This window comes from Lithobates pipiens, unplaced genomic scaffold (genome assembly GCF_037356315.1).
Source record: "Lithobates pipiens isolate NorthernLeopardFrog02 unplaced genomic scaffold, aLitPip1_a1.2 Scaffold_22, whole genome shotgun sequence".
In the NCBI taxonomy this organism is placed as follows: Eukaryota; Metazoa; Chordata; class Amphibia; order Anura; family Ranidae; genus Lithobates; species Lithobates pipiens.
In genome coordinates, this window is record NW_027507784.1 from 316,896,106 (window position 1) to 316,908,752 (window position 12,647).

Genomic DNA, 12,647 nt, shown 5'->3' on the forward strand with positions numbered 1-12,647 from the left:
AGGCAATCACATTCTCTATGATTCTTGTATTTCTAATCCCCTTTAAACTTCAAAAGCAGGTCTGAACATGACTGGTGGCTGTGATGTCTTACTGTTGTTTAGTTACGTTCGATTTTCTGTATGTGAGCGACAGCAAGGAGCCTATGGGCATGTTTGGGAATCCCTCTACTGCATCACAAACAGTTCTCAGATCTGCATATTATTGATAAGATGGACTGGGGTGGACTGAAGTACTACAACAGGACCTGGATGAAAAGCAGAGTTCCTGGCCGATGCTGCTACTTCTGTACGCAGTTCAGGATTTCTGACTGGAGTGCATCATAAATGCTGAAGTTTAAGGCTCTTATAATACTCCTCATAAGAGACCGCAGCACTGATACAAGCAGTGAGCAAGCTCTTGGGAGGAGTTAGGGCCAATTCACACCACATCAAGTCCAGTGCATTTTTTTCTGCATCAAAACTGCATGGAAAGTAGGTCATATGGTTTTCATATGGTGATCATGTCCAAGTCCAAGGCTCTCATGGACATCACTGGATTGAAAGGGGGCTCGGGTAAATATTAGGAGGTAGCTGGGGGGGGCTGCTGTACACAGAAGGTTTTTTACCATCCTGCATAAAATGCATGAAGTTAAGAAAAAAACTTTTGCCTTTACAACCACTTTCAGGCTTCACAGTCTGTTTACTACTGCACATGTGCGAGTTGTGCTGAGCTTTGCAAAATGGCCCTGCTGTCTTTTGGGACCTGTGTGTGTCCTAGAAGGCTGCAGGGAGAAGGAGGTGGGGCCGGATATAATCGCAGATCGCCACGGAAGTGGTAGCAGGTACCTGTCAAAAGCAGCACAACCTCCCCCCTTCCACTGCCACATTTGACACTGTTTGGGGAGGAGCTCCCCAAACAAATGTGGCAGTGTAGAGGGGGGTTGGTTGCGAACAAGTGGAGCTTCCTGCTTTAAAGACACCCCCATGCATCTGTGCACATATGTTGGTGCCCATAAAAAAAAAATGTGGGAACACGGAAAAAAGTGAGCGTGCTTATCCCTGGACGCTTCTCCTTGTGTAAACGAGCCCCCAGACTGGTGTGCCCCAGGATCACGCACAAAAAAGTTTGAAAAACATTGGGCTTGAGGATGGTGGTTGTCCTCCAGATAGTAATGAGGCAAGCTCTATATAACTTACTGCAGCTTCTATTACACTTTGTGAGAAGCTCACAGTGTTCAGTGAAATCAGAGCGGGCAATCAGAGTGAGCACACAGTGTGCAAGATTAAAGGGAAATCTGGAGGGCAGATTTAATAATAATTAACAGCAAGACACCAATTGCAAGCTTCCTATGTGCCTGGAGATCTTATTACTATGATTTTACATCCTTACATTATTAATACATGCAAATACAGTTTCTATGACAACAATGCATAGCAAATGCCTAAATAACTCATAAAAGAAAAACCATAAAATACTTCCACACTGAGATAAACATTGTTCATGTGAAGAAAGAAATGGAGAAAATAAACTGCAGGTGTTACAGATTAGTAATCGGTAATTACAGGAAGTCTACATTAATCAACAGGCAATAAATAGATTTAAAAACGAAGTGAAGTATGGAGAAGTCAGCGGAAATGATTCATCTTTTGCATGTCATCGTCCCTTAATAAATCTCAGAGATTTAATAATTCCAAGAAAATCCACAGTGGGGTATTTGTGGTAAGCGAGTTCTCAATCAAAAACATTTCAAGTTTTATTTTCTCACACAAGGCAGGGATTTGTGATATTTATACATTCATTTGTTTTAAATCATCAACAGTATTAAATCCATCACAGAGAACACTGTACATGCAGATTGCTATCCAACGCATTTCTTATAACAAAGTCCACTTTATTGAGGATAGCCCTGCAGTTTAATGGAGTAATCTCATATCTTGGATCATACTAGTTGATTTCAAAGCCCATATCCTCACCCCTCTATGCAGAAAGTCACAAAATTGCCTTTTAAAAGGAATCAGGATTGAGAAACTGATTCGGCATATAGTAGAGGTTTCCAGCAAAGGGATTGGTCTGTCTGTCCCCAGCCACTGGTTACAATTGCAGTGGTTTTCCACCTAATAGCTCATGCAAATGGGGTGCAAAATGCACTGAATTTAGATTTAAAACGAATACATTTTTTGCACTGAAAATTGAAGCAGCTGTATGCATGAAGATATCTGTGCTAACATTTATATGTATGTATACATTGTTTATCATAAATGTATGCTATTGGCCCTGAATGGCTGCTTGCATCCTAGCAACCTGGGATGCCTGCCGCCAGTACCTACCCGTGTCCTAGCAGCCTAGGATGCTAGACGTCAGCAATCGTCTGCGTCCTAACAATAAAAGATGCCAAGCTTCAAGAGCCACTTGAAGCATAGGACACCAGCCGCCAGGGGCCACCTGCGTCTTATAAACTACAGACAGTAGACAGCAGAGGCCTCCTACAACCTAACAACCATAGACCCTAGGCGAATAGGCCACCTGCATCATAGCAACCAATGACCCTAGGCGAGTAGGCCACCTGCATCATAGCAACCAAGGACCCTAGGCACACAGGCCACCAGAATCCTATCAACCAAGGACCCTAGGCACACAGGCCACCAGGATCCTAGCAACCAAGGACCCTAGGCACACAGGCGGCCAGAATCCTAGCAACCGAGGACCGTAGATGCACAGGCCGCCAGAATCCTAGCAACCAAGAACCCTTGGCACACAGGCCACCAGAATCCTAGAAACCAAGGACCCTAGGCACACAGGCCACCAGAATCCTAGCAACCAAGGACCCTAGGCACACAGGCCACCAGAATCCTAGCAACCAAGGACCCTAGGCACACAGGCCGCCAGAATCCTAGCAACCGAGGACCGTAGATGCACAGGCCACCAGAATCCTAGAAACCAAGGACCCTAGGCACACAGGCCACCAGAATCCTAGCAACCAAGGACCCTAGGCACACAGGCCACCAGAATCCTAGCAACCAAGGACCCTAGGCACACAGGCCACCAGAATCCTAGCAACCAAGGACCCTAGGCACACAGGCCGCCAGAATCCTAGCAACCAAGGACCCTAGGCACACAGGCCGCCAGAATCCTAGCAACCAAGGACCCTAGGCACACAGGCCGCCAGAATCCTAGCAACCAAGGACCCTAGGCACACAGGCCGCCAGAATCCTAGCAACCAAGGACCCTAGGCACACAGGCCGCCAGAATCCTAGCAACCAAGGACCCTAGGCGCACAGGCCGCCAGAATCCTAGCAACCAAGGACCCTAGGCGCACAGGCCGCCAGAATCCTAGCAACCAAGGACCCTAGGCGCACAGGCCGCCAGAATCCTAGCAACCAAGGACCCTAGGCGCACAGGCCGCCAGAATCCTAGCAACCAAGGACCCTAGGCGCACAGGCCGCCAGAATCCTAGCAACCAAGGACCCTAGGCGCACAGGCCGCCAGAATCCTATCAACCAAGGACCCTAGGCACACAGGCCACCAGAATCCTAGCAACCAAGGACCCTAGGCACACAGGCCGCCAGAACCCTAGCAACCGAGGACCGTAGATGCACAGGCCGCCAGAATCCTAGCAACCAAGAACCCTTGGCACACAGGCCACCAGAATCCTAGAAACCAAGGACCCTAGGCACACAGGCCACCAGAATCCTAGCAACCAAGGACCCTAGGCACACAGGCCACCAGAATCCTAGCAACCAAGGACCCTAGGCGCACAGGCCGCCAGAATCCTAGCAACCAAGGACCCTAGGCGCACAGGCCGCCAGAATCCTAGCAACCAAGGACCCTAGGCATACAGGCCACCAGAATCCTAGCAACCAAGGACCCTAGTCATACAGGCCACCAGAATCCTAGCAACCAAGGACCCTAGGCGCACAGGCCGCCAGAATCCTAGCAACCAAGGACCCTAGTCATACAGGCCACCAGAATCCTAGCAACCAAGGACCCTAGGTGCACGCACAGGCTGCCAGAATCCTAGCAACCAAGGACCCTAGGCATATAGGCCACCAGAATCCTAGTAACCAAGGACCCTAGGCGCATAGGCCACCAGAATCCTAGCAACCAAGGGTGCTAGGAAGCAGAAGCTATCCCAGCATCCTTGGCTCAATGTGGCTGCAAAAGTGGAAATATACTTTAGGGTTAGTATTTAAATGACATTAAAGTCTTTTTATTTGATTTTTTTCTAATAACAAACATGTTATACTTACCCGATCTGTGCAGTCGTTTTGCACAGAGCAGCCCGCATTCTCCTTTTCATGGGCCCCTGGCCTGTGCTCCTGCCCCCTCCTTCCTATCAAGCTGCTTGCTCTAGGGGCACCCAAGCAGGCTCGCTCTGATGCTATCCCCTTTCTCTCATTGTTGGCTCACTGGCTGTAATTGGCTCCTGGTGCTGCCTCAGTTAATGAGGAGTGAGAGTCCCCGAAAAACTGAGGCACTTGTGCACATCGCTGGATTGCGATGGGGCTCAGGTATGTATTAAGGGGGCTGCTGCACACAGAAGTTTTTTTTACCTTCATGCTTAGAATGTATGAAGGTAAAAAAACTTGAATCGTTAGAACCGCTTTTTATATGGCCTCCTATTAAAGAAAAAAATAAAGAAATATAAGCACATTAGCACATACAGTTTTCTCTTCGACCCTCCCTGTAAAGTCTTATAAATATCTGTTTATCCTGCCAGTGAAGTCCACTGAATGCAGCTTCCTGTGATGGTGTGGAAACACTGCTGCACTGCTCCTGAATTCAGAGCAGAGTTGCCACTCTCATGTAGACTGTGCTAGCTTGCACTACAGTGGGAGGCGAAGATGTTGCAGGGTCAAATAAAGGAGGATTTGGCTACTTTAATGAAAAAGTTATTTCTAAAATCCTGTGGTTATACTGTTGCAGTACATTTTGACATGACTGTAATTTGTTCAGGGATATTTGTAAAAGGTACGGAAGCTGATCAAGAAGCTTTGGGTTGTCCTTGACCTTTATAGTCAAATTGGAGAATCCCATCTTTTTTAACTTTTCATAGACCTGTATCCCACATGTTATGATTTGGGACTGATATTTGCTAGGAAACATCAAATATTTTTTCTCTCTGTGATAATGCTGTTTCCCATCTTTCACATACCTGTATTGCGGGAAAAGTGATGTCTGACCGGGTCTGTTACTGACCTCTGATTACAGAGTACACTGGGACTAGCTCTGGTACTATACAGTCAAATTTAGATACCCTGCACAACTGTTGTAACTGGAAAGTAGAAGTAAAACTATAAAAATAGAGGATGTTCATACAAAATCTAACTGTATATTTATTTCTGTGGCTTGAAAGTGGTTCTAAAGTCAGACTTTTTTGTATCTTAAGGCATTCTATGCCTTAAGAGAACAATACATTCTGTGTGCAGCAGCTCCCCCAATACTTACCCAAGCCCCATCTCGATCCAGAGATGTAGCACAAGAGACTCGGTTGTCCGGGACTTCCTTCCTCACTGTCTGAGACAGCAATGGGGCGCCATTGGCTCCCGCTGCTGTCAATCAAAGTCAGTAAGCCAATGACGAGAGATAGGGGGCAGAGCTGAGCAAAGGCTCTGTGTCTGAATGGACACACAGAGCAGTGGCTCAGCTCGGGTGCCCACACAGCCAGCTACTTGGCAGGAGGATGGGGCCAGAAGCGCCGATGGGGGAGAAGAGGAGGATCTCGGCTGCTCTGTGCAAAACCGCTGCACAAATAAGGGAAGTATAACATGTTTGTTATTTTTAAACAAGAAAAAAAAACAAAAACAAAAAAACCCTAGACTTTAGTATCACTTTAACTAGGATTTAAAGCTGAAGTTTTATCTGCTTAACATCTTGCCTTCGTGGTTCCTCTTTCCCTTTCATTAAAATGCTAATACATTTTTTCCTTACTGTTTTCATCACTTACCTCAAAGGGGTTCTAACGCCTTAAGGTTTTTCACCTTAATGCATCCTATGCATTAGGATGAAAAACCTTTTGTGCTGCAGCTCAAACCAAGAAAACCCCTTTTTCTTACCTGAGCCCGATCCAATCCAGTGATGTGCAAAGCAGCTGTCTCTGGCTTCACTGGACAGCAAGCTGCTGTCAATCAAATCCTGTGAGACAGGAGCGTGGGGGGGGGGGGGGGGGGGGGGAGTCCCACGGTCTGTGTCAATGGATGAAGCAGTGGTGGGGCTTTCCATGGGAGGCACCTGATGAAGGGCCTGGAATGCCGACGGGGGAACCCAGAAGAGGATCAGGGCAAAAGCACAGAGCCAGCAAGTATAATGCCGCGGACACGAGACCGGACTTTTCGGCAGACTAGGTCGACGGACTTTCCAAACAAACGGACTTGGCCACACACGAACGGACTAAGTCCGTTCATAAGTCCGTTCGTTTTGAACGTGATGATGTAAAAGGGACTAAACAAGGAAGTTCAATAGCCAGTAGCCAATAGCTTCCCTTGCCTCATATTTGGTCCGTCGGACCAGCACACAGACGAACGGTTTTCCCGATTTTAGTCCATCGGAAATGAGTCCATCGGATAGATTTGAATCATGCTCTATTTCTAGCCCACACAAGATCGGATTGTCCGACTCACTAATCCCTTCGGACCTAGTCTGCCAGAAAGTCCGGTCGTGTGTACGCGGCATTACATGTTATTTTAATACAAAAAAAAAAAAAAAAGCTTTAGAACCACTTTAATATAGACCCGGTGATGTGATCACTAGTGCTGTGCTTGTCTATGAAATGCAGGCAGATCATGGCTGATAAGAGGGGTCAGTAAGGTACTGCACTTAGCTTCAAACTGATTGAACTAATTAAAAAAAAAAAAACAGACCGGCAGGGTTTTTATAACAGAAGAAACGCTATTTGTCTCTTCTGTCAGAAATGCCTCTCCCAGCCTGTCAGTGGTAATGTAATCTGAGCTGCATGCGCAGCTCAAACTACATTTACAGCACCCTTACTGCGCCATGGTGAAGTGACTCCTGTGCGAATGCGTGGGAGTGACATTATTGGGGCTTGGCCGTTTAAGCGGCTGAAAAAAAAACTAAACCTGGAAGGAAAACCGGGGGAAGATGGAAGCGCCCAGGACCTGTGACAGAGCAGCGGTAGAGGGCACATTATGACAGGTAAGCCTGTTATAATATGCGAAGCATACTACTAGCACATTGTGGCATGGGGGTATGATCAAAAACATCTTTAGATAGAATTTAATACCACTTTAAAAGCATGACAGCCCTCTGCTCAGTCATGATGCAAGCGGTAGGCGGGCTCTTGGGAGAAGATGTGTAAATATACAAATGCCTTGATGGGTGTATGTCAGTGCGAAGAAGTGGGTGTTCCAAGGCTCACATGTGATGCTGGACCTCCACGATTGAAAGAACTGTAATCCATATTAAAAAAATTTTGGGGGTCAGGTCAGTCAGGCTGGGAAGGAAAGGCTAGCTGCTGGATAATGATGGCTGTCATTCCACCAGGAAATAAGGCGGGTTCTATTTGACTTGCTGAAACTTCTAATGCACACAATGATATACAAGTAACACCAGCGCTAAAAAATGGCCATCTGTGGATGGGGAGGAAAGCGCATGGTTAATCATGGGATCTGAACCCAGTGCAGCTGAACGGCAGCCATCGCTGGAGGGTATAGATAAACAGTGTACAACAAAACAAATGGACCAACGCTCAATGGGTTGAAGAGTATACACAGTCTCACAGCAGACAGTTGAACATGATTAGTCCTAGTTTATTCAGTAATGCATGTAAAAGAACAATCCTGTTGTCAGACAGGAAGGGATATGAGGTAATTAAAAAATAAATCAACAGCTTACAGTTTCACAGAAGATCCATGGAGCAACAGGGAGCTGACGGCATTGGGGTTTACAAAAAACCTCCCGCAGCATGGGGGGGGGGGGCGACAATACCCCGAATTTGGAACACGCTCACTAGCATGTGGGGAAGGGCTGGATGTGCTGAATGAGAAGCTCACGGTGTGCAGTGAAAACAGAAAAAGTGATTTAAGTACAGAAACACAGAACATTACAACTGTGTAAGACTGAACATAAGGCTGAAGTTCAGCTTGAAATGTAAATGGTGTCCAGGAAGGTTCTTAAAAAAAAAAAAAAAGAAAGAAAACAAACAAGGTAACGCTACAGAATGAACAGAGTTTGTCGGAACAAAGGTGCAAATATAACAAGTTACAAAAAAAATAGCTTAACATACTTACATCCGTATGGATTGGTACTTTTGAAGGTTATTTCAACAGGAAAGTTCCACACAATCTCCTCCTTTATATGTCTGTTTTTAGAAGCAATTTGGGATATTCCTTCTTCCACCCCCTAAAAAAATAAGTATCATTCTGATTACAACAAATAGATGAAAAATTGTAGTTTGGCGACACCTAATGGTAAAAATGTAAACAGCAGATTCCCTTTTCTTGTATACAGTGGCTGTAAAGAACAAGAGAAAAGGTGTCAATTCTTACTCCAAGATAGGTTAGATGTCTGCAGGAAGAGAACCCATCAAACTTTAAAATGTTTAAAATCAGACCTTGCAAACATAGGCAATGTTTAAAAAATAAAATGATATACATTATAATTTTATACATAGTTACAATATTCAAGCTTGGAGCCATGTAACTATGTATATACCATAGCTGGTCAGTTACCCTGGAAGCTGAACATAGAGGTTGCCCCGCCTCTCCACCTTGTCCAACTATTAAAATGCTTTGCATTCACTCAGATGATACAAATCTGAATGGCGCCTGTGCTGAGCAAACAACCTCCTATGTTCAAACTGCAGCACGGCAGTCACTCAGCACGGGACCCACGTGTCTACTTCAGTGATTTCCAGCTTCCAGGGGCCATTAGCCAGGTATGGCGTATACATAGTTGCATTGGACCAAGCTGAGTCACTGTAACTATGTATAAAACATCTATACCTGGAACTGTCCTTTAACCACTTGAAGACCGCAATACGTACTTTTACGTTGGTACTGCAAGTGGTTAAACTGGGATGATGCCTGCAGCTACAGCCATCTTCCCAAGACAGTTTTTTCTGGGAAGCGGTCAGCTTTTTTGTAAAAGTCATCCGAGTGGCTAATTAGCTGCTGGATTGCATTTACAGGTGTCAGGAGATAACCCCCCCCCCCCCCCCCCCCTGCTGCCTGCCAGTGCCTCTCTAGGCTTTCTGTCTTCCTGGAAGTGAAGCCGGTGCTTCTGCCAGCTTACCATAGAGCTTCTCAAGGACCGGAAGACAGGAAGAGACAACCATTTTCGTCACTTCTGGTTTCCCCAGAAGTAAACAGCACCATTTAAAAATTGAAAGCATCAGAACTCACCAATCTTGGTGTGATCAGATGCTTATAAGGGCAAAAATAGACCACAAATCTCTCCATTAATATTATCCATCACAAGAGATGTTAACATTCCTTGTAACTACAGTAAAAAAGTGATACTTTTTTATTTTTTTAAGAAAGTGTAAAAATAAAGAAAAAACTGGAGTTAGTACTTACCGGTAACTCCTTTTCCGGTGGTCTTCCAGGACAGCCCTTGAGAGATGGAGCTCCTCCCATCGACACAGGAAACACATTGCCACAGTTCAAAAGGCGGTCCCTCAGGGCCCTGGTCAGTCATTCACCAAGAACCGAAGGATGGAACTGAAAAACATATAAACCATAACAGGTAATAACATTAGTACATCACTATAATCAAATAAAGGGTGGGATCGTGCTGTCCTGGAAGACCACCGGAAAAGGAGTTACCGGTAAGTACTAACTCCAGTTTTCCCAAGTGTTCTTCCAGGACAGCCCTTGAGAGGATCCCCAAGTACTTACCAGATTAGGGGGGGACCACGGCCTGGAGGACTTTCCTCCCAAAGGCCTGATCCTGACTAGACATTAAGTCCAGTCGGTAATGCCTTGTAAAGGTGGAAAAGCTTGACCATGTGGCTGCTTTACATACCTGCTCCGGGGTGGCACCAGCTCTTTCTGCCCAGGATGCAGACAACGCTCTTGTTGAGTGAGCTTTAACACCCTCAGGAGGATCTCTATTCAAGGCCTTATACCCCTCTGCTATAGCTAGCCTAATCCATCTAGCTATGGTTACTTTTGAAGCTTTCTGTCCCCTACACTGTCCGGAAAAAAGGACAAAAAGGGAGTCAGATTCTGAATGGATTTGTTACTTTAAGGTATTCTAGAATACACCTTTTCACATCCAATAAATGAAAACGTTCCTCTTTCTCATTTGCTGCATTTTGACAAAATGAAGGGAGGACAATATCTTGGGACCTATGGAAGCTAGATGCTACCTTTGGTAAGAACCCAGGGTCTGTCTTTAGTATGACTCTGTCTTCTAGGATCTGTAGAAAAGGTTCCCTGATGGAAAGGGCTTGGATTTCACTGACCCTACGGGCTGAAGTGATTGCCACCAGGAGTACTGTCTTAAATGTAATAAGCCTTAAGGAGGCCTCTGAGATAGGCTCAAAGGGTGACCCCAAGAAAGCTTTTAGTACAACTGCTAAATCCCAGGATGGGACTTTGGTGATTCTGACTGGCTTGCGTCTAGCGACTGCCTTACAGAATCTAGCGACAAAAGGATTTTCCTGTAAGCGTTCATCTAGGTACACACTTAAGGCAGCTATCTGTACCTTAATAGTACTTAGGGTTAAACCCTTGTTTACGCCTTCCTGTAAAAACTGTAGAATATTAGCCGTATTTATGTCACGGCTATTCAGCCAGCTATTAAATTTTTTCCAGACTTTTTTGTAAATAGCCCTCGTGACTGGTTTGTGACTCTGTAGTAAGGTCGCAATTACCTCATCTGTCAGGCCCTTACTCTTTAAGATTTCCTCTTCAGTAACCACGCTGAAAGCTTCAGTGTGGCGACCTGTGGATGGTAAAGAGGTCCCTGCGACAGGAGGTCCTGTCTGTAGGGAAGCCTTAGAGGCGGACAATCTGTCAATTGTAGCAACGTTGTGAACCATGGTCTCCTGGGCCAAAAAGGTGCTACTAGAATCAAACAGGTTTTCTCCTTGAGGAATCTTGCTAGGACCCTCGGAATGAGATGAAGAGGGGGAAATGCATACGCCAGACTGAAAGTCCATGGAGTTTGCAAGGCATCTACAGCCAGGGGCTGATCTCCTGGGTTTAGCGAGAAAAATTTTTGAACTTTTGCATTCTTTTTGTTCGCAAAAAGGTCTACCTCTGGTTTTCCCCAGTGAGTTGTTATGAGATTGAATGCCTCTGGGTGTAAGGACCATTCTTGGTTCGAAATCTTTTGTCGACTCAAGAAGTCCGCCGTGTTGTTCAGTTCCCCTTTCAGGTGAACTGCAGAAATAGATTCCAGATTGGCTTCTGCCCACTGGAAAATGCGTCTGGCTACCAACATCAAACGAGGACTTTTGGTACCTCCTTGTTTGTTTATGTATGCTACAGCCGTCGTATTGTCTGAACGGACCTGTAGATGGTGACCCTGTATTGTGGGGTGAAAACCTAGAACAGCTCTCAGGATTGCTGTTAGCTCTTTCCAATTGGAAGAGAAACATTTCTCTTCCGGGTTCCACTTGTCCTGGACCCAGTTTGAGCCGAGGTGGGCTCCCCAGCCCCAACTGCTCGCATCCGTTGTTAGTGTTGAAGTGATAGGAAGGACCCAATGAACCCCTTTGTTTAGGTTCTCCCTGTCCTTCCACCACCAGAGGGAGCGTTTTATCTTTGAGGGGATCGATACCTCCTCCTCCAAATCTCTGCCCTTTAATTGTTCCAGCAGAAATCCCTGAAGGTCTCTCTGGTGGAACCTGGCCCATTGTACAGCTGGAATGGCTGCCGTCATAAGACCTAAGACCGACATTACTTCCCTCACCGTACATTTGGGGCTGCATTGAAGAAAAGATATTCTCTGCCACAGATTCAAAATCTTTTCTTCCGGCAGTATAATTTTCTGATCTACAGACTTGATCCAGTAACCCAGATACAGGATCTCCTGTGTTGGGGTTGTCTTGGATTTCTCCTGACTGACAATCCACCCTAATCGACTCAGGTTGAGTTGAGTCAATTCCAGATCCTGAGAAAGACGACTCTCTGAGTGTGCTGTTAGGAGCAGATCGTCTAGATAGGGGGTAATTGAGACTGATTGAAGCCTCAGTGGAACTAAGTCCTCTCCGAGAACCTTGGTAAAGATTCTTGGGGAGGATGACAGACCGAAGGGGAGCGCTCTGCACTGAAAGTGGTAAACCTTTGTGTCTATCTGCACTGCCATCCGAAGGAATTTCTGGCATTCCTCCCTTATTGGAATATGCAGATAAGCATCCCTTAGATCCAGGGTCGCCATAAATATCTCTTTCTGCAGGAGATTCTTTATGGAATAAATGGACTCCATCCGGAATCTCTTGTAACGGATGGAGCAATTCAATGGTCGGAGGTTCATAATTAGCCTGAATCTCCCTGACGGCTTTTTTACCACTAAAATGTGCGAGTAAAAACCGTCTCCTTGTTCCTGAATAGGGACTGGTGTCAATACCTCTTGATCCACCATTTCCCCTATCAGTAAAGGTAAGGCCCTGGCCTTTTCTGAGTGACTTGGAAGCTTTGTCACCAGAAATTTGGAAGGAGGGCTGCTGTGGAATTCCAGCGCATGACCCCTTTTTATTATGTTT

General features: G+C 45.8%; 1 protein-coding gene across 2 annotated transcripts in view; it reads right to left on the reverse strand.

Annotated features, from left to right (window-relative positions):
- B9D1 (B9 domain containing 1) overlaps positions 1–12,647 on the reverse strand; it is a 224,601-nt gene that overhangs the window by 196,304 nt on the left and 15,650 nt on the right. For both annotated transcript variants that reach the window (XM_077449416.1, XM_077449415.1), the window contains exon 3: positions 8,224–8,335. In XM_077449416.1, the coding sequence (XP_077305542.1) occupies positions 8,224–8,335 (112 nt within the window). The remainder of the gene's footprint in view (positions 1–8,223; positions 8,336–12,647) is intronic.